This window comes from Drosophila albomicans, chromosome 2L, assembly GCF_009650485.2.
Source record: "Drosophila albomicans strain 15112-1751.03 chromosome 2L, ASM965048v2, whole genome shotgun sequence".
NCBI classification, from domain to species: domain Eukaryota; kingdom Metazoa; phylum Arthropoda; class Insecta; order Diptera; family Drosophilidae; genus Drosophila; species Drosophila albomicans.
Window position 1 is genome coordinate 22993158 of NC_047628.2, and position 27260 is coordinate 23020417.

The 27260-nt window shown below is 39.2% G+C and overlaps 1 protein-coding gene and 4 non-coding genes across 7 annotated transcripts in view; 1 reads left to right on the forward strand and 4 right to left on the reverse strand.

Moving 5' to 3' along the window:
• Nucleotides 1-847: 847 nt before the first annotated feature.
• Trnay-gua (transfer RNA tyrosine (anticodon GUA)) lies at nucleotides 848-941 on the reverse strand. The gene is made up of 2 exons: nucleotides 905-941; nucleotides 848-883 (listed from the first exon to the last, which is right to left on the reverse strand). It is a non-coding gene; the product is annotated as a tRNA-Tyr (tRNA).
• Nucleotides 942-3488: 2547 nt separating this feature from the next.
• Nucleotides 3489-3582, forward strand: Trnay-gua (transfer RNA tyrosine (anticodon GUA)). Its single transcript has 2 exons — nucleotides 3489-3525; nucleotides 3547-3582. It is a non-coding gene; the product is annotated as a tRNA-Tyr (tRNA).
• A 380-nt stretch (nucleotides 3583-3962) lies between these two features.
• Nucleotides 3963-4056, reverse strand: Trnay-gua (transfer RNA tyrosine (anticodon GUA)). Its single transcript has 2 exons — nucleotides 4020-4056; nucleotides 3963-3998 (listed from the first exon to the last, which is right to left on the reverse strand). It is a non-coding gene; the product is annotated as a tRNA-Tyr (tRNA).
• An 86-nt stretch (nucleotides 4057-4142) lies between these two features.
• Trnay-gua (transfer RNA tyrosine (anticodon GUA)) lies at nucleotides 4143-4236 on the reverse strand. The gene is made up of 2 exons: nucleotides 4200-4236; nucleotides 4143-4178 (listed from the first exon to the last, which is right to left on the reverse strand). It is a non-coding gene; the product is annotated as a tRNA-Tyr (tRNA).
• A 1202-nt stretch (nucleotides 4237-5438) lies between these two features.
• The window catches only part of LOC117564548 (protein decapentaplegic), a 40438-nt gene continuing 18616 nt past the window's right edge, over nucleotides 5439-27260 (reverse strand). The window contains exons 1-3 of one of the 3 annotated variants that reach the window (XM_052002319.1): nucleotides 13922-15640; nucleotides 9314-10324; nucleotides 5439-6757 (exon numbers count right to left, since the gene is read on the reverse strand). In XM_052002319.1, coding sequence (XP_051858279.1) covers nucleotides 5871-6757; nucleotides 9314-10310 — 1884 coding nt within the window. In that variant the 5' untranslated portion in view covers nucleotides 10311-10324; nucleotides 13922-15640 and the 3' untranslated portion in view covers nucleotides 5439-5870. Of the gene's footprint in view, nucleotides 6758-9313; nucleotides 10325-13821; nucleotides 15641-27260 lie in introns of those variants that run through there. The other 2 variants (XM_034243372.2, XM_034243371.2) reach the window with 2 other exon arrangements.

A 27260-nucleotide genomic window follows, 5' to 3' on the forward strand; every position in this document is an offset into this window, starting at 1 on the left:
ATGACTTGCATCTTTGTGTGCCACAGCAAGAGTTTATTCTTCGCTTCTTTTTCTTTTTTTTCATTTATGTTATATTGTTGTTTTCTTTTATTTTATGAAAGACCAAGTCTCATATTTTAAGGGACGCCCGTTGCAGTGTAAATGGAGTTTCGACAGCCTAATTGGAGATCAACGCAGTATAATTGTCTGCCCGTCTGTGGCTTCTTTGGCTGCTGTGGCTGCTGCTGTGGATGATGATGAAGTCGTGGCCCGAGAACAGGTGAATGAATTTGTGACAGCCGCACAAAGGCAAATGATGTATTGATAGCATCTGTTTTGGGAGCACAAGCAGGAGCAGGAGCAGAAGCAGTCAACAGTCAGCAGTCAACAGTCAACAGTTTGTGGCAGCCACAGCGGCAGCGGCAGGACGTCTGCAACTTTTGACAGACTTTTTGTTACCTTTTGTTTGGCCATTTGACTGTGCCACTTCCCCCGAGTGTGGTATACTGCGGTGACTCTGGTGTCTGTGATGTGAGTGTGTAAGCATAAAGGTGCAATGCCGCATGTTGTAAGCATTCAATGCAAATTGAGTAGCCCACAATTGTGGTCTGGCTTTTGTCTACCTCGATTACATGTAAGCCTACAAAGCTGTAAATACCAATGCTTCAAGGTATTGATGTAAATCAGAGCAGAGTAAATATGTCACACTTGAAATACAATGCTAAAAATATACACAAGTATTTATAAAGTGATGTATAGACATGTTTTAAGCTTGTAAAGTTAAAAATATAATTTATATTACAACAAAAACATATTCTAAATATAGAAATTAATTTAAAAAAGTAAAAAATTTAAAAAAAAAATCGGATCCTTCGAGCCGGATTTGAACCAGCGACCTATGGATATCTACATTCTGCAAATGCCTCTACAGTCCACCGCTCTACCAACTGAGCTATCGAAGGTCGATGTGTTTGCTTAGCCAAAACGTGCACATAAACCAAACACGAAACACAGTGAGGCCTTATCAACAAGCAAGTGGCGCATAAATCAAATTGACTACTGCAATGGGGGAGGGATAGCGAACGAGCTTTGCGTGTGTGTGCGCTTTCTGCAGCGCAAGCAAGAAATGTTTCGTGTTCGCTGCTTTGTTGTTGTTGTTATTGTAGTAGTCGTTGCTGTGTTTTGGGTGGAATTTTGGTTTTGGTTTCGGTTAGATCGAAAAGCGGCGCTTAGAGTGACATAAACAAAAACAATGCGTGCTGCTATCAAGACAACAATTAACATGGCCACCTAGCGAAGGGAGATGCTGCAACTGTCCAAGTGACTCATCGTCTGTGTTTTGTGTGTGGTCAGCAAGTGAATCATGCCACAAACGCGCGCGTTGCCTTATCAGTGGCAAGTGGCAGGTGGCAGTTGGCCACGGCGATGGCTTCTTGGCCTGGCCTAGGCACAAACTACCGCAGCGGCGGCGCCTCGCAAAGTGTTGCTGATAAGCAGTAAAACACACACATCCAAAGAGAGAGAGAGGGAGACGGATACTTAACAAACCAATTAGGATGCCAAAAACAACACAAAAAGGAAGGCAGCAAGTCATAAAAAACAACCCAACGAGCAGCTATTATATCAGTTAATCTATATATATTTTATACATAGAAGGGACCAAGAGGGTTAGTTTAGAGGGAACAGGCGAAGCGGAGCGAAAAAACTGACAGCTTACGGATAATTACTGACAGAAACACACACACGCACACACACACACCGATGCATATGCAGCGGCAATTTGTGTGATCCATTGAGCGAGGTAAGACAGAAAGAGAGAGGGAGAGATCGATTGCCCAAAACTGTCTTGTTAGATAAGAGAATGATTGCCTCGTTCTTGCACAGTCACAGCAAGGGAGCGAGAGAGCGAGACAGTACCACATACATACATGCATAGTTATAGTCTATTCTGGGAGCCCTGCGGTGCACAACCTGCCGCATCCTCCAAGTAATTTGCTCAGGTATCTTACAACAAATGTTCATAATTTTTAAGAATGACTCAAATAGTTTTTTCCCTTCTTACCTTTCTTATCAGAGTCATAAGATCTTTTTGGGAATTTTCGGCATGCTCTCTTGATGTTGGTATCAATTTCCTGCTATGATTGAATGAATCTCCAGTTTGTTGCCTCTCTTAGCTATGTGGGCGGCTTATCGATCTGACCAAATCTAGCATACGGATAACGCCATTGGTCAAGTTCCAAGAACATTTCTCGATAATTGCTATTTGACAATTTGTTCATAGTTATTTTGCTCTTTTTTTTAGCAACAGCTGATGCTTCTTGCCTTCAGCCCGCCTGCGTTCTTCCTCCTGCTGTGTTTCTCTTCTCTAACTGCTTGTGAGTCTGTGTGTGTGTGTGTATGCGTGTGTGTGTGTGTGGCAGTTACTCTGCGCATCTCTGCTGCCTGATGAGTCATTTAATTGAGCCGAAAATTGACTTTGTAGTGCTGGGTAAATTAATTTACTGACCGTTGATAAAAAAAATAAATAAATACAAAAGAGGAAAAAATCATGCATGACTCACATGGACTTGTTGAGTCTCTAGTTCGATTCCAAGTCAAGTTTTCCAGCTTGATGCGCTGTAATCTCTGTAATGTTCCGGAGCATCTAAAAATAGCACAGTGTCTTAGGTAATGCTCAGTTTAATCGCTGTTATACTATATTACAAATACACATTGCAAACAAATAGTCCATAATTGCATCATATTCTGATTAATTAAGAAATAAAAAACTCACTTTGAATATTTGTTTTGAAAAATTGTATTTTATTTTTAAATATAGCAGCAAAAGCTTGGGACGCTGTCTACGCAGTCTTTTCAATCATAGAGCTTTCACCTCAAACTTTACATCGCTGGAGCTTTTTAGGAACAGAATTTCCTTACAAATTAAGCTTGCTGGTGACCATTCGCTTTCACCACAACATTTTTCAATATTTCGAAATACTTTTCATACGAAAACCACAGAACATTTCATCATTTAATGGAATTCATATTTCTAGTCGGTTTTCAATAAAGAATACTTGCCATTGATTAATACCCACCGGGTTTTCCCTTATATATTTAATCTTCTTTTCTTTAGATTGCACTTTTGATAATTAACAATGTTTACGTCGACAATTGCTTGTTTATAGAGCGAAGCTTTTTTGTCACCAACATCACAATTGTCACGAATACTATTTTCAATCGTTGACATTGTTTCATTTCTTTATATTAATTTGTAGTTTTTCTTGGATTTTTAATCTGAATTATTTGCATTGAGTCGAATGCTTTTGCACTTGAAATTATCTTATCGCAACACGTATATTTTGTGGCACCTTTTGTCTTTTATGCTGCGATAAGCATTCATGTTCGCCTTTGTTTAATATGATCTGTGCGTTGTTATTGTTCATGGCATTGTTGTTATTTTTGTAATGTTGAACAAGTTTTCGAAGCAAAAGGTTTTTGAACTTATTTTCGGGCGCACCATTTATAGACCTTCGATAGCTCAGTTGGTAGAGCGGTGGACTGTAGAGGCATTTACAAATTGTAGAAATCCATAGGTCGCTGGTTCAAATCCGGCTCGAAGGATCGTGTATAATTTTTTTTAATTATTGTCATAATCAAAAATCATTTATAAATTTTAAACCTTTTTTTAAAATAATTTATTTTAAATTCCTAATAGTATTTTGACTTGGGATTTAAATAAATACATATCGTAATCACAATAAAATTTAATTTTTTAAATGATTTAAATTGAAATTAATTTGCACGTAATATATTTTTTGCTACATTAATATGAACTGACATATTAAGCTAGGAAAATTTCATTAATTGTTCAGTATATAAATAATTATTTATTACATTTTTTTTTAATTATTGTTAAATTTTTAAAATTATAAATTAAAATATTTTTGAAAAATCTAAATATAGAAATTAATTTAAAAAAGTGAAAAAGGAAAAAATTGTAATCCTTCGAGCCGGATTTGAACCAGCGACCTATGGATATCTACATTCTGCAAATGCCTCTACAGTCCACCGCTCTACCAACTGAGCTATCGAAGGTACGTGAATATCGCCGGATTACGGCCGGAGTCGAATATAGATTTTAAAAATAATCTATAAAATTAAAAAAAGTAAAAAAATTGTAATCCTTCGAGCCGGATTTGAACCAGCGACCTATGGATATCTACACACTGCAAATGCCTCTACAGTCCACCGCTCTACCAACTGAGCTATCGAAGGTACATGAAGAGGGGCTGCTTAGCGACGCTCTTGTTACAACGTGGGTCGTTTATTTTCAGCTCTGCATTGAATAGTTCAATTTATTTTGATATTTCTTTTGTTGTCTGTGGATTATTGTTTGTCGTTGTTGGAATAAAAAGACTTGCGATTAAATTGTTTTTGATTTTTTAATAAAATTTTTTCATTTATATTTTTTTCAACTTTGATCATTATGATCACCATCATCATCATCGTCGTCGTCAGCACATTGCTCATCATTCATCAAAAAGTGTTTTGTTTTTAAATAAATAAAATAATAAAATTTATAAGAAAATTACAAAATACATGGGGTAGGGAGGATTTCGGGGGATAGCGCTCTGCAACTTCAGGCACAAAACGATTCGATAATTGTTTTCGATTTCATATTTGTTTGTTTTTGTAGGTTTTTGTGTGTGTTTTTCTTTTCTTTTTAACTAATTATTTTTCAACATGCTGCGCTTAAATATTAACACTATATACTAGTAATTAATTTAGTCATATATTTACGGTTATATTCGAGTTTAGCTTAAAACGCATAACAATAAACGATAGTTTTCTTCATACTCTTTTATTTATCTCTTCCCTTTTATCTACTCATAATCATTTTCATTACCATTTTCAGATTTAGATCTATAGTAGTTACGATTATAGTTTAGTTGATATTTAGTTGTGTTGTTGTGTGAATTTTATACAATTACATTTAGTTTTGGGGAACAAAGTTGAATACCGTTTTTGCATATATCGATATTGTATCGTATCGTAGGGTAAATGTGTGTATGTGTGTGTGTGTTTTAGTACATATACAAGAGAGTTACATACGCAGTATATATTTCAATATATATATCTATGTGTATCTATATATAGTGTGTATATATATTTTAATCTGTAGATGTTGCCTAAATAATTTCAAAGTATTTTCTTTTAATTAATTTACAAGTGTGTGTGTGTTGATGTGTGTTTTGTGTTTATTATATAATTCTTTTTTGTAATAACAATTAGGCTGTGGGAAAAGCATAACGCTTTTCTCTAGTAAACATAGCTTAGCAATTAGCTTTTATACAATTTGTTCAAATCAGCAGCGTTCTGCAAAAGCTGCCGAGATACAAAAGTATCTCAAAGTGCGGTCTATGGCAGGAGGAGACTGCTATGGCTGCAGGAGACACGTTGAGGGGGGGGTAATCGACGGGGGGCAGGTGGGTGCGATTTTGTTGATGCGGCTATTTACAGTTGTTTCTCGTGTGCTCTTCTGCTCTGGCTGTGTGTGTGTGTGTGTGTGTGTGTGTGTGTGTGCTCTGTGCAACATTTCCAAAGCCTGGCTGTGGAAAGTGACAGAGGCGGTTGCTGCTGCTGTTGCTGTTGCGGTGGTGGTGGTGGTGGTGTTGTTGTTGTTGGGGGTGGGGGCGGCTGGGCGTGGCTGCATTTCGCTCTACATACAATTAAAGTCTACGATTTACACTTAAAATTCAAATATTCAGTCCATTTTGTTTGCGTTGTGTTTAAAGCATTGACGGCTTGGAACCAAACAGCATTTGATGCTCTTTCGCTTTCGCTCGCTCTCTCTCTCTCTCTCTCTCTCTCTCGCTCAGTTTAACTCTATCTAACTCTCGCTTATCGACTTATCGACAGCCACAACCGACTACGGTCATGTCCTGATAGTTCTTGAGCACAACTGTCCTTTGGTCATTGAGATAGAGCATAGAGATGCCCTCCAGCTGCGTGGGCACACAGCACGCCTTTGGTACCTTCCCTGGATTGATATCATTGACTAAGGTCTGCACAACCGCATGATTCGTGGAATTGAGATGATCCGCTAGCGGAAACGGGCACTTGCCGTGGCAATAGAACGCATCGTATCCCGGCGGCGCCACAATCCAATCGCTCCATCCCACATCCGTGAAGTCCACATAGAGCGAATGCCGTCGGCAATCCTCTTCGCGATTCTTGCGACGCGTCGGCTTCCTCTGATGCCGACGATTACGATTGCCACCACCGCCCCCCTTACCGCTGACGTCGCGTATCGAGCGCGACTTGTGACGACCGTCGTCGGTGTAGGTGAAGAGCAGCGGCTGCTTGTGCTGCCAATCCTCATGCGCTTCGTCCGCGCTGCGGCGCAAGCGCACATGATGATGCGGTGCCGGTTTGAGTGAACGCATCGTTCGCACCTCGACGAGCAGACCGTAGTTCTTTTGCGGTGTAGCCAGCCACCGATCCACGGCAGGTTGCACGTCCAGACTGAGCGTATCGGTTTGATTGAGACGCACCGTCTTCGTGTCCAACAGCAAATAGCTCGGCTCCCGATGGCCCCGCACACCCACCCGTGTGATATCGTAGACGAGCACCTGGTAGCGTGTCCGATTGCGATTCACCTGACCAGAGATGCTCAACGCATCGCGCGTCAACTGCAGCTCGGCCGCCTTGAGCTTCTCCTCGCCGGGAATGCTCTTCACATCGAAGTGCAGACGAAACCGATGATGATGTGGAAACCGATCGTCGATTTTACTATCTGGAAAAGATGAGAGAACATACAAGAGTCGAGCATGAGCATATTTATAGAGAAGTGCAGTTGTGTCTTAAAAAAAATCTAATGATTTCGATGTATCATAGAATTTACTTATTATCTTTATATAGATAGATTGTAAATAAATAAAGAATATAAAAAAAAAATTCAATGTAAACTTGTACAAAAATATATATAGAAATATAAAACAAAAATATAATAAAACAGACAAAGTAAAGTTAGATAGCTCAGCTAATTTTAAGGCTAAAAAAAGGTAATTCATTTCAATCGCTAAAATTGAGTTTTATGCTAGAAAAAGTATTTTTGAAATAACTTTCAAATTTTAAAAGAATTAATAATACCAAAGTATAACACTTGAACTTGATGTTTAAAAAGGTAATTCATTTAAATCGGTAAAATTGTGTTTTGCTAGAAAAAGTATTTTTGAAATAGCTTTAAAATTTTAAAAGATTTAATAATACCAAAGAATATTATTTGAACTTGAACTTTAATTTGAACCGAGACATTTTCTTAAGCTACACCCAAAAATGTTAATGAAATTATTTTCAAGTTTAAATTCAACATTTTTGAAATTATGAAATCTTTAAACTAGTTTTTAACCCTATAACATTATATTTAATTTCCCTTTTATGATGATATTATGATAGAACAATTCTAGCTAGAATTATCAACCTATACCACTTACTTTTCATAAAACTCCTAATCTATCTCCTTAGTTACTTGAAATGATTTTATTATATTCACATAAATTCTAGGCTTTATCATAGTCTCTGAGTTAAAGCATTAATGATATTTATTATTATTTAGAATCTATAGCAATCATTTATATAGCTCTTAGTGTCATCTCTTAGTTTACCACCGAGTCATAATACCCTGCGATCTGCAAGTGTGACGGGTATAAAAAAGAAAAGGACGAGCGAACGAAATCACACGTTCCAGTTGTCAGATTGTCAGGTTGTGTGAGGCGAGCCTAGTTTTACGACTGGCGCCTGCTGCAAAAGACCTGACCCACCCACGGGGTTGGGTTGGGTTCTGTCGCCTGTCTTCTGTCTTCTGGGTTCTGTTCCGTTCCGCTGCAAGGTGCAAAGTAGTTGCCCTCTGGCTGGTCGGCTAAATCTTAATTTGAATCAGCATCGAGCAAAAATTCAAGTACCTCTCAGCCAAACAAAAGGGCACAAGTCGTAAATGCTGTCGCCCTCTCTCTCTCTTTCTCACTCTTTTGTTTGGCTATCTCTGTCACTCCTTAAGCCGAAAGTAGCTCGGCTTAGACACTTGGCTTTAGACACTTGCCAACAGCAGCAGCAGCTACCTGATCTGACCAACTATATCTTGATTTATCTCTTCAATATCTGAATCTATCTGGCATATTTATCTATCTATCGATGCGGCGGCCTGTTAACTGCTTTATTGTTGGACATGGGCTATAATCCTATGGAAAATAATGCGAAATACGCTTTAATAATAATTGTTATTTTTACAAACACTCACCGACGCTCACACACACGCAAACACACACACACACTGCCTTGGGAATACAATATAAAAGCCATTTGGCGCATGCGCTAAACGTTCCGGGTGTAATTCCGTAGAAAAATTTCAAGGTCACATTTGGGTTAAGAAAACGATGACACAGGTAAAAGGACTCACATCATGTGTGTCCTTTTAGCCTGTCCTTTCATTTGAAGCTGCGGAATTTCCGCGTGATTTCACAGCGCTTGCGTGAATGATGCCCAAAGACCAAAAAAATGCCAAAGATACAAATGTATCTTTAGCTGAGCCGCGCTCAGGTCGCATCTATTATATGGTTATGACAGCAGCAGCAGCGGCAGCAGGTATGCAAATCGCTTAGATGAACCAAAATTTCAGGGGAAAATCCTGGATTGCTCTTCATTCGCGTTTTGGTAGCGGAAAGTACGCGTTGCACTTCAATTGCCACGACGATTGCGAAAGATGCAACTGCCACACGAGTCGAGCAGGTGGAAAAACAAGTCACACGGTACTGATATAGCTAACGAGTGTGATCCTTGGGAAAAAAGTAGCTCAGCTAGTTCTATATAGATTGCTATAACTAAAGTTCTCTTTGGTAAGCAGAACTTAAATAAATGTTATTTCCGAATCTATCATAATCACAATCAATAAAGGTCATTAAAATGTTCTCTAAAATTTCTTCAATTTCTGAACATGAAAAGTTCTCTCTTGAAAACTGTACTAAAACTTTTAAATGCGTGGAAATAAATTCTAGAATTTTCAACAGAAAAGTCGTGGGATTTTTATTCCGTGAGAATATGAAATTGAGAAAATAGATTTCTTAGAATTTTTTCAATTTATGGTGAAATAGCTTAAAGATTTTCCAGATTATGTAAGCTAATATGATATTATGAATTCCTATTTAATAAAAAAAAATTATTTTAGTTACTTCAATATCAAAATTATAAATTAATAATAATGTGAGTGCTCTTTTCTTCCCTAAATTTTTAAGCTATTTTCAATCTTAATAAATAGTAGAATTTATATAACTTTATAGACAGTTTTGAAACTCACCTTTATGTGTAAAACTTCTGACTGTGTTTGCTGATTTAGTTAATAGTCCCGGTCGAGGTATATTGACGGAATCAAGTTCGTGTCCCATCATTTGGGCGTAGAGTTTTTTCATTGCGTCCGGTATGATGATTTTGGATCTATCGATTTTTGGCGGCCTCTTCATGTTGAACAGCGAGAGCAGACTGTTTTCGATTTCGACTAGAGTTGAGGGATCTGGTTTCACTTTGTCCTTGATGATCTCCTTGCTGCTGTACGTGGCTGGTTCATCCTCCACGATGATGGCGGCCGCAATTCCAGGCGCCTCGAATTCCCCCAGCACTGTATCCGTATTCGAGTACGAATCGTAGCTGAAACTTGTTGAGATGGCGGAGGAGGAGCTCGATGATGAAGCGGAGGAGGCGGCGGAGGAGGAGGAGGAGGAGTGGGTTCTGGTGAGCGCTGGATCCAAGACAAACACATCCGCAATGGCGGATTTTTGTTGAGATTCTGTGGATGCTTTGTGTCTGTGTTGTTGTTGTTGTTGTTGTTGCTGTTGCTCCTTGATAGCCATTTTGTTGCTGTTTGTTGTTGTTGTTGTTTTAGCGTGTTGCTTGTCGTTAGTTAAATTATGTTGCTTATGCTTATTTTTGATATTTTTGGAATTTTCTAATTGGTCTGTTCTTGATTTATGCACTCCGATAAACTGTTTGAATTCGGCACTTTTGTTGCTCTTGCTCTGCTTCTTGCTTTTGCTCTTGTTGTTGTTGTTATCACTATCACTGTTGTTGTTGTTGTTGTTGTTGACGATGTTGCTAAGTCGCAACTCGTTAAATGGCTTAAATGCTTTAGCTAATGCTGTAGTCGTTGTTTTAGTATTTATTATGGCCGTTGTTGTTGTTGTAGTTGTTGTTGGCGCTATCGCTGCGATAAATCTCGATGATATATCCTCGGTGCTAGCAACTTGAACGATCGTTTGAAAAGTCGCCAGCACTGCGAGGAGTAGAAGCCATGCGCGCATGGTCGCTTGCAACTCTGAAACGATACAAAAACATAGGAAAATATTTTAGCATTTCGATAGGGTTAAAAGACATCGACGTCGTTGCTGATGCCGACGTCGCAGTCGCTGTCGCCTGCACACACCACACTCACACTTACACGTGTGAGTGGCCAAACAATTCCACTCAAAGAGAGCGAGCTCGCTCTCTCTCTCACTCTCTTTGCACTCACTCGCTCAATGAGCGTGTGTCGCATTGGGCATGCGCGTGTGCCAGAGCGAGACAACCAGTGTGCTGTCGGCTGCCCAATGCGTCTGCGTTGCCCAGTCATCAGTACTGCGTCTCTCTGTCTGGCCCCAGGCAGCGGCGCTCTGCTCAGCGAGAGAGCGCGCGTCTGAGCATTAGCGCGAGCGAGGAAGAGCATTGAGCTATTTTTGCGCTCTCAGGTAGCTCTGTGAAGCAGCAGCTTCCTTAAGCGCCTGGCCCATTTTAGCCCAGCGTTTAATGGCCAACGAAAGGTGCGTCTGTCTGTCTATCTGTCTGTCTGTCTGGCAAATGGCTCAACCAACAAAAGAGGGCGACAAAAAACGGCAATCGAAATGTAAGTAGTAAGCTTAACACTTGCCCTCCCGCGACCCCACCGCTAACTGCCAAATGAAGAGCCCAAGCCCACAGTTCAGTGGAGTTCAGTGTTGAGCTCAATTCGACGCTTCTGTTGCAATCGCGGACATTGCACCTTTTCGGCGCTGACACACGATCTGTGGTATGCAGCAGCGATTTGTGTCTACGCTTAGAAATTCAATACAAAATACACAAATACACAGCCAAAGATACAAAAGCTAAAGCTAAAGGGGCGGGAGAGGGAGAGGAAATTAGAGAAGCTCAAGCGCAGAGCCGTCATAATTTTATTGTCATTTATCAATAATACAATAATTCAATATATAGACGTATATATTCCCCATGTAAGACGAACTTATCGCTTTAGCTTTGATTTATACACTTGGCGGCATTTTCACTCGTTGCACAAAGAAAATCAAAATTTGGGAAAACGAAAATCTACAAAATTTGTGACTCGAACTTATCTTGGTAGGTGGAGAGTTGGAGTTGGAGGGTGGGGTGAAAATTTATGAAAATTATTAGAAGTATTCTATATATTTTTGTTTGTTGCTTGTTATAGGCAATAAATTTGTGAGATGCTATCTCAAGATGAGCCCGAAAACGAGCATGGTGGAAAATTAGAGTCAGCAGCAGGCACCTTAAGCAGGTCTACGTGCCCCTCACACACACACACACACACACACACACACACACACACTCTTGCACGCACACACGCATTGACTTGGTGTGCTGCGGCACAACAAATTACATGTTGTTTTTCACATAAAGATTAACATCTTATCTTGCACTAAAAATTTGTTATATGACAAGGCGCTAGGCGCAAAGGAATTCGGAATTTCGTTATAATCGACAAGAGAGAGAGCTAGAGCTAGATCTAGAGATCGAAATGGAAATGGAAAAGATGGCACACGCTGGGGGGTGTCCATAGAACATAACCCATCCAGCGACGGGGGTTTCTCTCTCTCTCTCTCGCTCTCGCTCTCTCTTCCCTTTCCCTTGCTCTCAAGTGAGTAGAGATCTTTCGCCTCTGATAAGAACACAATGAATATTTTCCCAAAAAACATAAGAGAAGGGTGAATGAAAATTTTGATTTTCATAAATATGCATTGGATTTTTGGTTTATTAGATTCTGGGGTTTTTATGCATTTTCATAATTTGTTTTATTTGTTGTTTTTAATATATTCCCCGAAACATAATCGAATTTCAACCAGGCTGTGTCTCAACTACCTGTGTGTGGTTCTCTATATGTGTTCCTATGCTATATATCTCTGGTTCCGGGGGTTTCCCCTGCGTCCAAATGAATGCCAGGCTCAATTGGGAATTTCCAGGCGTGCTGCCATTCACCAGAGTGACGAGTTACCTCCGCAAAATAACCAAAATCAACCCAACCCCTTCCTCACTTTACTTCCCCTAGTGAGTTGTGAAATTCCGCAAGCTCTCGCTAAAGTTCAAATTTCAGCCAAGTTTATAGGTTTTTGTTTTTTTTGTAAGCGTAAAATGCAAACGCAAAAATGTTTCGCAAATTGACACATTTTGTTTATAGTTTGATTCCGGTTGCCCAATAGATATGATATACTATTGCCATTATGATGTGTGTCACCAACATCGTCAGCACTTTTGTCTCACTCTCACATACACACACACACACACACAAAACACTCACACGCTCATACGCACCCATAGATACAACGTTGAAGATACAGATACAATGGCTCTAATACGACTGCAATCCATATTATGTTGCCTGTAATTTATGTGCCAGGACATTGACATCCTTTGTGGCTTTGTCCTCTTGCCGACACTTGAAAATACACAAATACACAGCAGACGAAGATCTGGCCTCTATAATGCGAACGGTACTTTATTGTAAGCCAACAATGTCGATTCCCAGAATCGAACTCCCTCTGACCAACGACTTGTTACGATTATGATATATTATGAGACAGATTCTCGCGTGAAAATATTTTGATTGCCAAGCAGTGAATTTAGTTGCTATGTGATATGTGGGAACATTGGAAAAACAGAACTGAAAAACTCACGCCTATTTTTATGATGGGAATACTTATTGGAGATTATTATATAAAAGATTCTAGCAGGTGAGAAATAAACCAATAAATTGGGGAAGTTCAGTGAACAAAAATAAAATAGTAATAGTAATAAAATAAAGAGTAATATGGGAACTTGCTATTATATTTTTTAGAGTTAACATAATTACCAAGTTATAAATCATTTTTAAAGAACTTCTAAATCTAATTTATAATCCCTATTGAGTTAATAGTCCTTTTAATACAACTTAATTACTAAACTTTTCTCTTGATGAATGTATTTATTATTTTTATATAATAATAAAAATCGTTAGGCAAGGAATTAAAATTAGGTCATGTATTGTCTAATATCAAGTTATATATCGAATAATTATTCTAAATTTAAATAACTTATACAAATATTATTTTTTTCGAATATATTCTGTTTAAACTTTTAAAAATTCGAGAATAATTCAGTTATATAATGCCTTCAATTCTCCTGTTTCTATTAAAACAAAAACCCGAAATTTTCCAATACCCAAAAAAAAAAGAAAAACTGAACTCAGACAAACAGTTGAAGAAATGGTATCAAATGCTAGCGACTGATTATGCATATTGGCATTGGATCAGGGTCTTGTCTGGGTCTTCGATGGTGAGCTGTGCTGTGGTGCGGTGCGGTGATTGCGGTGGTTCACTTCGGTTGGTTTTTTGTGTGTGCGGTTCTCATAAGTTCACGTTTTTTCTTACAAACTCAATTTACATAAGCTTAGCGACAAGTGAGACTTTTTGGCGGGGGCCCCACTTTATTTGATAGTGCATTTAGAGAGAGATGAAGAATGCACAAGTGGGAGAGAGAGAGAGAGATACACACACACAGAGAGACGAAACTCACCTCAGTCTTATAAAGTTTCCTATGTTGTCGTATCTCGGGATCTAGACTTTGCTTGTAGTTTATGCTTAAAACATGTATCGTTATTTATTTATTTATTTACCATTTACGTTTTGCTTTCTTCTTTTTTTTTGATTTTTGATATTGTAAGCCGCGTATATTGATCGATTGACTGACACTTGGGTGCGCACTCTCCGATTTATAACGAATTTACGATGTTTGGCTTTGAGTGTGTTATCTGCAGTTGCAGTTGTTGTTGTTGCAGTTGTTTGTTGCTGTGTTGCTTTGGTTTAGATATTTGCACAATTTACAGCTGTTTTCGATATTGTTTTCTGTTTTTTTTGTAGCTACCGTCGAAACGAAGGTTTAACAAATAAATCACGCTTTGTCAATATAGCAAGTATCTTTCAGTCCGATCGAGTAATCTCAGTGCCTCAGTTTGAGAAGTTTGATCAGTTTTCGCTTGCGATAATTGTATAGGAAATAGATGAAGTTCTTGTTGAATATTTTATTGCCGCATTCGAGGCGCAATCGTTGTTGCCTCCTCGTTGCTGTTGCTGTTGTCACAAGTTGTGTTGCAGTTGCAGATACGTATCTGGCAGATACACTAAGCATTGGCACTTTGTGTCTTGTTGCTTTCTTGTTTTTTGTTTGTTTGCTGTTCAATTCACCGACAACACTTTACATTCAATTTGCGATTTATTCACGCGCTCGTCTCTGCATCGCGCTCGTGTCGTTGTTTGTATTGTTGCTGTACTTGATGTTGTTGTTGTTGTTGTTGCTGCTGCTGTGAGTGTGGTTGGTGCTGCTGTTGCTGTTGTTGTTGTTGGTGTTTCTGCTGACGGCACAGTAATCCACATATTTTCCAGGTGACAACAAACCAAATGCCAAAATAAAAATCAAAATGCAAAGTGAGGCGCACGAAACGTTTAATTTCGACGATTTCTATTTGTTGTTGTTCGAGTTGTTGTTGTTATTGTTGTTGTTGCTATGCAAATCCCGAGCTTGTAGTTGTATCTTTTGTTTGATTTGATTTGCTTTGCATTTTTTTGTGTGATTTTGGTGTTTTGGTTGTTGCTTTTGATTTGTTTTATGTTTATGTACAAAATTGTAGTTCGTGTTTCAGGGTTTCCCTTTACAACTTGTCAGTTGACATTCCAGCGATACACACACACTCACACACACATACACGCACACTCACTCACACACACGCACATCAACTACTATTGCATTATATAGATTGATCATACATTTGTTGTTGTAACACACGCGTTTTATTTTGTTGCCGAGTTAATCTTTTGTTTCTTTGTTGTTGTTGTTGTTGTCAAGTTTAGTTTCTTACGCCAATTTTGTGTGTGCTCACTTTTGTATTAACTTGAATTTGGCACTTGGCGTCGTCGTCGTCGTCGTTGTTTGTTATGCGGCTCTCGATCTTCGACTCGATGCCCAGCAAATAGATTTCAACTCGATCAGCGCTGTAGAACGACTAACGCCTTCATGTCTGCCTCTACCTGATTCGAGTTACAGGTAACGACACACGACCCGACCGACGAACACCGACAGCACCGAGTACACGAGCCGAGCAGCCGAACAGCCTTCGGATCGACGTCTTCGTGCAGTGAGTGGAAACACACGAACACACGAGTGTCTCGCTCGCTCTGTCACTCTCAGCGCTCTCACACTCTTTTTTGGCGCTCTCTCTCTGCCACTCACACTCTGCTTCTGCTGTTGTTGTCTGGCTGAAAGTTTAACTGTTGTTGATAATCATCATTATATGATGATCACGCATCCATCTCGTTCGAAGTTCCCTTTGCCACTGGCAGCCAGCGCGTCGTCAGTTGTGTGTGCTTCTTTCTTCTCCGCACTCGCGAGTCGCGACGCTCACGCCAAATTGAGTGACACTTTGAGTGATAGTTGCAAAAAGCTAATTGAGTCGCTTACGAATTGAGTGCTGAGTGTTTCCAACAAACTTAAATGCGCGCTCTCTCTATCTCTCTCTCTCTCTCTCTCTCTCTCTCTGTCTGTCTCTCTGGGTGGCTTATAAGAAAATGGAAGTGACCATAGAACTTTGCCAAGGGTTTACTTGAACTTTTCAAGATTTATAAATAATTTAACTATTTTTTTCGGTGAATATATTGCTTAAATATTTTGGGACATGTTTGATTAATTAATGTTAATGTCAACTTACAGTATTATTATATGTTTCAAGGGGTTCCGTTGCCTTTGCCAAGTTCAATCAGTTGGCATCGAGTTGGAACTCTTCTTTGCTCAGGGAGTTGCACGCGCGCAATGAGCCAAGTATAAAACCAAACTGTCTCGTCTTGCCACAACGCTTGCATTCCTGGGGCTGTGGCAGCCAGCGAGGGCCCGGAACGAGCGAGACACCGAATCGCTATCCCTGTCTCTTTCCCTCCCACTCTTTTATCTCACGTTTTTTACAGTATCTCGGTGTGAGTGTGTGTGTGTGTGTGTGTGTGTTTAGGTAACGAAATCCTTAACACAACACACAAAATGAAATCAAAAAGTCAAGAATTAGTATAATTTTATTGGTTGGCAAGAGGTAAAAGCAAAGGCGAAGAAAGAGAAGAGCAGAGCAGAGCAGAGAAGCCAAGCGAAGCGAAGAGCAGAGCAGCGCAGCGAGAAGAAGTCAGAGACGCCTTGTCAGCCATAAGAATGACACTCGCCGACTCTTTCACACTCGCACAGTCAACGAACAGTCAGTGGACAAGGGGGACAGACGAAGGGGAAGAACATCGAGAATACCAATACAAATGCAAAGAGCTAAGAAATGCATTTTCAACTGCCTTTTGCCTCTCTCTCTCTTTCTCTGTTTGTGGAGATGACTTGACACACCCGCGCCCAAGTTGCCAAGTTGCAGCCACAGTCAGAGTCAGACTCAGACTCAGACTCAGCATCAGAGTCCGAGTCTCGGCCCAAGGCAGCCAACGTGACTGCCACAAAGGTTGGCCAACAGACCTTGTTGTCTTCGCCCTCGTCTGCCTCTTCATCTCTGTTGTAGTTGTTGCAGTTGTAGTTGTTGCCAAGTTGCAAGCAGGTGCTGCAAGCCAGCCACAACGACGCTGCCTTCTTCTTGGCCACTTTGGCTAAGAGTAGGTGGAGCCGTCTATCTTAGGTGTTGTCTTCATTCTTCTGCCTTTGCCTTGAACTATACATAAAGTCAATTTGAGCTCTGCTTATTTTCTCCTCTTTATTTCTGACTATTTTTAATACATTTTAACCAGACTTCATATAGTAGAGTTCAAGTGACTGTTTTAGGAGGAAGCTAAATTAAGTGAGCTTCAATTTAGTATTCACAAGAATTTCAAAACTTATAAAATGTACACAAAAAGCTCATAAAGAAAGAACAATTATATTAGAAAAAAAGATTGAAGGAAATTCCATTCATTAAATTCAATTATGATAAAAATTCTCTTACATTAACTTGCATAAGAAATAATAAAAACATTGAACTAAATTAACACATATAAGCTGGGAATTTGGGTATACTTTAAGTAACATCAGAAATATACTTTAAATTGTATTTTTGCATAGCTATTTTGAATAATATCACATTAACATTTAATAGTTCTTTTTTAAATAAAAAAGATACTAAGTTATTAGCTATACGTGACTTTTCCATAAATATATGGAGTATAGAATTATAAAAAGTAAAAAAAAGTTCATATCTCCAAAAGAATTTTTAAAAGAAAAATACTAAAGAGTATCTTTTTATTTAATTTTTTCGTTCCAATGTTCTTATTTCTTATGCTAGTTTCAGTTGAGTTAAAGTATAAGAATGTTTATCATAATTGAATTTAATAATTATAATTTCCTTCAAATAACATTTGTTCTGTAGTATAGAAAAATAATATTGTAAAATTGCAAATACAAATTTGTATTATTTTTCCTAGTAGTTTTCCACGTGTAATGTGGAATGCTGTTCAGCTCCTATTATAAATCTTGTGGCAAGTATCTTTTTGTTCTCTGAATTTTTTTTGGTGCCGAGCAAAGCTGACTGTCGACTGTCCACAGTGTGGCACTTGGCGACATCAATGGTCGCGACGTCTGCAACTTAAGCGTTGCCAGACATTGTGGCTTTGCTTGCCACATTGTTGCCGCTGTCTCTGCGGCGCCAAAGGCTGCTTAAGTAGCCGCAATTGCAGTCGCAGTCGCAGTCTCAGTCTATATCCTGCTGCTGGTCAGCGCTCACTTGACGCCGTCTGCTTGCATCAATAGCATCATATTTCTCAGACAGATCTATGGAGAAAAACTAAGAACAACCGGAAGACAAGTATGAAGAAAAGATGGAAAGGGAAACAAAAAATAGAAGAAAAGAAAAGAAAACTCTATTCGGCGGCGCATTAAGAATGTCGTCGCTGTGGCTGCTGCGGCTGCGCCAACGAACAGACTTGGCTGAATGTTTGAATGACTGCCTGACTGACTCTGCTGTGTGTGCTGTGCTGTGTTGTGTGCTGTGGTGTGGCGGGTGATTCATGCTGCGATTGGCGGATGAGAGCAGACAGAGCGATGAAGAAGGCGGGCTCCAAAAACGAGAGCCCAGATCCTTTTGTATGTTAATCGCAGCCGCAACACGTAGACACGCTGTTGGCCCCGGGGCCATGCCTGTCTCCCTCCCTCTCTCTCTTTCTCTCTCTCTGTGTATCTTTCTCTCTCTATCTGTATGTTTGGGTCTTCTGCTGTCTGCTCCTCCTCCTCGTTGTGTGCTGCTTATTCTTTTCAACTTGTTGTGTTCCACTCTCACTGCATTCTCTGCAGATAAACAGATACTTTTCGACTTCAGACTTCTGCCCTCTGCTGTCTTCAGTCTTCTCAGTATCTGTCTGTGTGTGTGTGTGTATGTCTCTGTCTCACTTTGATGGCGCTGCAGAGAGCTGCTCAATTCTTAATGGCATTTAATTGCCCTTCGCACGGGCTGGCTTATCTCACGCCCTTATGTGGCATTTCTGTTGGACCACCAGAAAACGTTGCACAAAATTCTCATTTGCCAGGATACTTTTTTCTGCCCTTTTTTCGTATGGATATCCTTGTACCTATCTGCAATCTGCAGGCACCATCAATATTTGCCAGCCCTGTAGCGCCGGCGCTACTTTCACTGCTAAAAACACAGCAACAGCGGCTAAACTAAAAGAATTCATTATCAGTTGCAAGTCTGTTTTGGTCCGGCGTCTTGCAGTGGCAGCTTCATTTATCAACTGCGTCCCGGACGCGTGTGTCATTTATAAAATCCTTGGGCAGTCCAGTCCAGTCCAGGAAAAACACTGCACAGATTGTTTGTTACCTATTTGCAGCACTGCGAAAAACTGCTTGAGACAGTTGAATTGAATTCTTGTGCCTTGACCACATCCACATGGTTCAGGTTCAGGTCGAGAGCATTCCAATCCGGCACAGCAGGACGATCATGTCGATCCTTTTTGTGAGACAGACTCAGCTCAACGGGGGCGGGCGGGTAAATGTCCAGACGAGAGAAATGAGAGAAGTGAGCCGAGATGGGCGACACGGGATGAAAACAAGACTACAGCGAGGCTATTAGTTAAGGAGGAAGTGTCTTCTCTCAATTTGAGAAAAGTGATGCACTAAACAGAAGAGTAAAAGTTGTTCTAAGTTTCATCAGCTTTATTCTTCATGTTAAGTGTGAAATTATATTTTTGTATTAACTTTTAATACATGAAAAACGACAAAAAAAGTACTATAAAAGAAATTCCTATGATATTATTATTAATATGTAATGAAAACGTTAATGATAATACCAACGCTAATACTAATATTAATGGCAATATTGCTTTCATTGCTATTAGTGAATTTTAATGCTAATGCTAATGACAATTCTAATACTAATGCTAAACCTAATACTAATGCTAATGACAATTCTAATACTAAAGCTAAACCTAATACTAATGGTAATGACAATTCTAATACTAATGCTAAACCTAATGCTAATGCTAATGACAATTCTAATACTAATGCTAAACCTAATACTAATGCTAATGACAATTCTAATACTAATGCTAAACCTAATACTAATGCTAATGACAATTATAATAATAATACTCTAAACCTAATACTAATGCTAATGACAATTCTAATACTAATGCTAAGTCTAATACTAATGCTAATGATATTTCTAATGTGTCTATAACAATGATAAGCGAACTCCACAAAATGTTCACGCTTAAACTATCCTAATGTTGAATAAAACAAATAATGCTAATGCTAATGATAATTCGATTGTCAATACTTGAATCCTAATCAATTTCCAATACTGAATTAACAAAATAATATTAAAGTGTATATTTACCTACCCTTAATACATCATTATATCTATTAATTATCAATTCAACAAATTTCACCTGTCCACCTGCAACTGCAACTGCATCAATGGAACCTCATTAGAGTCCACGACGCATCTAGAATTTCACAAAGCGCTTTGTTCTCGTTTGCAGCAAATGGAACACAAGATGTATCTGTATCTGCGAGTGCAACTGTATCTGTATCTGTTTCTCTGTTTTCTGTTTCGGTTCGCTGTAATATAGTCAGCTAATCAATTATTGGAGGGAACACAACAAAAGTTGGTAAACAATCCTCGCCTCGGCACGTGGACATCATTGAGCGAGCGCCTTTCACTGCCACTTTGATGGAAAGGTGACAGTCAGTCAGTCAGTCAGCTAGTCAGTCAGTCAGTTAGGCAGGCAGTCAGTCATTCATTGTTGAGGCAAGGAGAGAGAAGATAATGCACATCACAAAGGAATCAGAAGGAGGGCAATTGTCAAGCCAAAGGGGAGGGCAGCTGAGATGAAGATGAAGTTGAGGTTGAAGATGAGGATGAGGATGAAGTTGAGGATGAGGATGAAGTTGCGGATGAGGATGAAGTTGAGGTTGTTGTGGTTGAGTTTGAGCATGAATTGTTGCTCGACTGGGTCGATTGTTGTTACTGTTGTTGCTGTTGGACTTTTGTTCAATTAAAACGTTATTATTGTGTACCTCAATGACTGCCCGACTGACTGATTGACGCATTGACAGATTGACAAAGCAGTGGCAAAGCGACTTCGACTGGGGACTCAAAGTCTAAGTTGCGTTTTGTGAAAGCTGATCCTGGCTAGCTGGCTAGCTGGCTATCTGTCTGTTTGTCTGGCCAGCTAGCTAGCTGGCTGGATGGTTGGATGGCTGGAAAAACGTTTTGTAAGCCCGCTTCGAGCCAGTTTTCAGATCTTCTTCTGTGGTAATTTGATGCGATCCGTTGCTCGTTTTACCCGCTGCCCGTTGTCCCGCTGCTGCAGTTGTTATTATTGCCGTTGTAGTTGTCATTGTCATTGTCATTGTTCTCTTTGTTGTTCGATGCGTCGTCGTCGTCGTCTGTCTCTCACAAAACAGTTTTGTTTTGTTTTGTTTCGTTTGTTTATATCGCAGCCCAACAGCCATTAGAGACCAAGCATGCAATGCGCTTCTTGATTTATTCGATTTTGTCTCCCAAGTAACCCGATATTGCCCCTCAAATAGATGACCATAGATCTCGTCTCGATAAGTTCAATATCAATATCAATAACCAAATTGATTCCTTTTTTTTTATTAGCGCCACTTGGCAATTGTTGTATGAGTCTCTGCCTCTTCAGCTGCCTGCGGGTGGCTCCTGCCACGATCCTAGACCAAGACGATAAGTACTCTTCGTCATCTCTCTCTCTTTGGCCATGTGGCCAGGGCCACTTCACTTATGAAAACAGTTTGAATTCAAATTAACACAGCAGGCAGCCCGCATAAGCATTAAAAGTCAATTGCAATTAAGTTTTATTTCGGCACCAAGTTCTTCTCTCTTCTCTTCTCAATTCAATTCAACTCAACTCGGAGTCGGAGTCGACTTCACTTTGTTGGCAGCAGCCAGCTTCGAGTTGTTATGTGTGAAAATATCAAAGGTGGATATTAGCTGCCTTCCTGCTCAAGTGGTTACAAATCAAATCGTTGGCCATGTAGCGCCATCGATAAAACTTAATGGCCGCCATAACTGTTAGTTCTAATGGAGTGAAGTTAGATGCGGCTACACTCAGCGAAATTTTAAAGTCCTTTCAGATAGCTTTTAAGTAAAAGAGAACTTAATTTGTCTAAGCAATTATCTTTCTTTTTTTTAAACGCTCATAATATTTTCTATTTATTTATTTATTTTTTAAAATTAAATATTATATATTCTACTTTTGTCTCGTGAATTTCTGTTGAACTTTAATTTTAATACGTGGAACTTTTTCTTTGTTTATTTAAATTGAAAGTGGAATTAAAATTATCCTAAGAAAAATGTAAAAATAAATATAGGATGACTTAATGTGTTGCGACTGTAAAATATTGTAATATAGTAGTTACAAATCTTTTCTTTTCTTTAATGCTAAAATGAATCCCACAAAAAAAATGATTCTAAACTTTTATTTTGAAAAGATATTTTAGACAGACCTAAAAAAAAATAAATGTAGAATTATAAAAGTCGAGCCAATAAACTTTATTTTCTGATTGCCAAACTTTCTCTAAGCTCAAGACTTTAAAATTCACTTGCATTATTTTGTTGAGTGTAGCTTTAAGAGATTTGATTGCAGATTGAAATTGTGATTGGTATTTCAATTGGGAATTGCAGCATGTACTAGTATGTAGTATGTAGCATGCAACAGCAGCAGCAACATCGGCAACACAGCATTCAAATTTATTACTAATTGGGTGTGAATTGGCGGCAAATGGTTTTTGGGTTGAGTGCAGCATGCAACATAATCGAAACGGGTGCTAATTGATAGGCCTTTGATCTGAGGCCAGTTCACGTACTTGCCACCACTATTTATTTACAGCAATTGTACGGCAACAACAAATCGTGCATAAAACAAACAAAGACACAGACAGAAACTGAATCTCAATCTGAATTTGAATGTGAGGCCTCAATCGAGTGTCTTGAGAAAGCACTTTATGTAATCGGCCTGTAAATGGGCTCGCTGGATAGTTAGGAGCTGTTACCAATCCGTTAACTGCACATCAAAATCATCATTAACACCGCGACTGCAATTGCATGCGTTGCATGCTACATGCTGCATGGGGCACAAGTGTCAAGTGCCACAGAGGAAACATCAAATTTTATGATTTCATAAATATTTGGCAGTCGTCGCAGCATAGAAGAAGCATTGTGGCATGCCACATCATTTGAATACCCCAAACACAAAAAAAAAGAAAAAAAAAACGAAAATGTTGCAATCTTGTTTATACAAACTTTCAAACACACAACACATTAATTTACTTTGTCTTTGCTGTAAACACACACTCTTTCACTATGTGTTGCACTTGATGTAAATACACAGAGCAATACACACACACAGAAACACACTCGCACACTCAATTTTATAGGGTTATGGAGAGTGAACTGTGTAATAAACTAATTTAAATGGCGCAATAATCGCCACTTACATAAATGTTGCACCATTTTTATGGTTTCGACAGCATCGATTAAAGTTTATTAATTCAATGGCCAAGCACAAAAAAATCTCCACTTTTTCCCAAGCTTTGATCATTATTGACTCGTAATATTCATACTTTGAATAAATCCAGAACAGCAGTGTTGCAGAATGCCATTCAAGTGTTGCAGAAGTCATTGAAGATTCTAGTTTCATTTTTAATACGTAAGCAACTCCAATATCGATTAAAGTTGATTAATTTAATGGTCAAGCGCAAAGTGATCTTCTCTATTCCCAGCTTTGATCATCATTATAATATGTTATTCATGCTGAGAATGTCATAAATCTTCAACAGCAGTGTTGCACAATGTAATGAAGTTCCTAGTTTCATTTTTAACATAGAAGCATTTCCAGCATCGATAAAGTTTATTAACACATAAAGTCATCTCTTTCTTCTCCCTGCTTTGATCACCTTAGACTTTTAATATTCATGTTTTGAAAAGCATAAATCTTCTGCAGCAGTGTTGTAAAATGGCATTCAAGTGTTGCAAAAGCTACTGAAGTTCTCAGTTTAGTTTTTAGCACGGAAGCAGCAGCAATCAACTGTCATTGGTCTTTGATTTGCTGGGTGATAAACTTGGCGATGTTATCGATCGATGTTAGGGACATATGCGATAGCTCCACTCACTTTACGGCCTTACACATAAAATGTGCAAGTGTGTGCGTGTGTTGGGTGTGTGTTGCAGTTGCAACTCTTGCCAATCCAAACAAATCTCAAATTGAGATTGAGGTGAACACATTGTTGCCTGTTGCCAAGATGATAAAATCACTTGAGAATCTGTCACCTTGTCGCTCATAAATTTAACCACAGAGAGAGAGATAGAGAGAGAGAGAGGGGGAGAGTGAGTGAGAAGGAGAGGGAAGATTGGGTTGTTGGAACGCATTAAAGTTTACATAGAACGCGTAGTCGTAAATTGTAAACAAAATTATTGCAGCGATTGCCAAATTAAGTGCAACTGAAAACCGCAAAACTGAAATTCAATTTGCGAAAATTACAAACTGTTTGTTTGTTTAACTGACTGTTGATGTTGTTGGAGGCATAGAAATTGAGTGTGGCAAGTGCTGCGCGTAGTCGAGACTCTTGCCTATTTATAGTTACATCAGTTTACGATTTGTTATTATTTTATAGGCGCAATATCGGCAAAAGTTGATGTACTTGCGCTGCTCTTGCTGTTGGTGTTGTTGTTGTTTATTTATAAGTGCATGTTTGACATTGAAAATAAATTATAAACTTTTGCAGCACAATTTATAAACTCTGCTCGATCGGCAGTCTGCAGTATTGGCATTCATTCATCGCCCTGGATTGATTCCCATTCTGCGGCTCATTATGAATGCAATTGCAATTGCAACTGCGTCGCAGATGTTGACTGCCACAGCTACAGCATTTAACTGTAGACCAAAAATGGTTAAAGTCATTCATGAGGCAACCAAAGGCTCGAAGAGAGAGTGAAGCAGGGGAAATGGTGGCAGCTAAAGAAGCCGCTGATTGATCAGTATGCAACATGCTTGAGCAGCCGCAATGTTGCAGCAACAATGCGATGCTGTTCTTCTAGGCAATTGTTGCTCCGGCTGCTGTTGCAATGTCGTCATGTTGCCAGCTGGCATCTTGTAATGCAACGCATGACAATGAACGAGGCGAGGCGATGCGAGTGAATGGCTGGTGCCACAGTGCGTATGAATGAACGACAGCCTGGCTCCGCTCATCATGCGTCGTGCGTCTAATTTCGCATGCGCAGCCTCAGCTTCAACTGTTGCAACTACAACTACAACTGCAACAACAACCACAACTACAACTTCAGCCTCATTGCCAGATCGCGTGCATTGGACATATATGGCAACGGGCGCGCATGGCGCACGTTTTAATTAGGATAATGAGTTGTTTCCGGGCAGCAGCCAGTCCGGGCAGCTCTTCACTTCATTCACTTGACCAGTTAGTTACCTTGCCACAGTGCCACAGGCCATAAAAGGCTGACGCTTTGGCAGCAAAGGCGCTCGCTCGCTCGATTCTTCTTTTCTTATGCTTTGGAATTACAAATCGTTGTAGGTTTAATTAAAAATTAATAAATTTATGAGTTGCCATCGCATTAGCCATGCCAATTGAGTGGCCAACAACTGCAGCAATGCCACAATGCCGCAATGCCACAACAAAGCTGCCACAACGGCCATTGATTTATGACTCTGGCAGCTTCAAGCTACAGGCTCAGTCTCAGATTCAGGCTCAAGCGACTCCGTTGAGACTGTCAGGCGTCTCTCCAGCTTCACTACAGCATACCCTGACTGGCTCTGTGCTGGCTTTGGGTCCTGGCGCTTACACACACTCACTTACTAGCTCACACACACACACACACACGCAAACACTGAACGAATGACAACTTCAAGGAGCGCCGCTTGCCAGCGACGAGTGATGTGCCCTTTGGCCACTTCAGTTGACTAATTACCAACTCTACCATGGCACAAAAACACTTTTTGTTGAGCACAAAATATAGAAGGTTAAGTTGCAAATATTTTAGGGGAAACTTGACCGCAAAATAAATGTTTAAGGTGTAGGAAAATCAATTGCTTAAATGCCACTAAATCAAACTCCTTTTTTTAAAGTTTGCTATTTTTTTAATATCAATAGGCTAGTAAATATTTGATTATATGTAAATTTATTGTAAATTTCTAAGAATTTCAACTACTTCCAAGTAATAAGTAATTTCAATAGTTTATTTTAAATATAATTTTAATTTTTTTTTATAATTTATTCAGTAAATACACTCTTATAAAGATTTGGTTTAGTCTCAATACTAATATGCTTAAATAGAAAATGTTAAATTGACTTCCAATTTTTATTTAGTACTTTGATACTTCGACAACTTGTGAAATGGAAATATTAATTGTAATAAAGTGTTCAAACATAAAAATAAATATTTATATTACTTAACATTAAATTAATTTAATTCATTATGCAACTTATCTGAATATAGACACTTACTATTGATGATATTTATATTAAATAATAGGTTTACATTTTTGATATCTTTTAAATATTGATTCAAAGCAAATCCAAGCAAATTATTTTAAATCATTATATACATTATCTGAAAGAAGTCACTTACTATTGATGATATTTATAATAAATAATAGGTTTACATTTCATATATATGTATTTCCGTAATAAACAGCTAGCTCAACTCTGCAATAATTCTAACAGCAATCTCAGTCTGTGACTTCCACTGTTCATGTGTCGATTGTTGCAACGTCGGTGGGCTGCCACCGGGGCAAACACACACAAGTCGAGAAGTTTTGGAACTGGACTCCCAAACAAATACCAAATATTAACGTTCGGTATTTCAACGCGCATGTCCCGGCGCTAAGTCTCGTCACAGATCTCATCTCCCAGTTGATCTCCGAGATCGCTGGGACTCGTGCTCTTGCTACCTTGTCGGCATTTCGGTCGGGTCGGGTCGGGTTGGTATTGATCTGTTGGCTTTTTGAGTTTTGAAGGTTGGGGGGCAGTGGCTGAGGTTGAGGTTGAGACTGTGCTGTGGCACTTTGGTGATGTTGTTTAATTGCCCCTCTGACAGACGCACGCATGTCAGTCAGAGGCGCTTTGCGAGTGCTTCAAATCAAAGCGAAAATTGCAGGCAGCAGCTACAGATACAGATACACATACAGATACAACTGTAGCTACAAGCTGCAGATACTTCTGATTGTGTGTGTGTGTGTGTCTGCGTTTGCGTTAATTTTTTGTTTATTAGGCGGTAAATATCAAAGTTGAGCATAAATCAAATGTTGGCTTCTACATATCGCACTGGCAATAGATTCAGATACAGATACAGATACAATTATAGCTATAGCTAATACTATTCAGTTGATGTCCATGTTCTTGTTCTTATTCGTGTTCTTGTTGTATTGGAAACTTTTGATTTTTTTCCATTTTTTCGGCTGCGTTAATTTGTACGCTCCACAAAA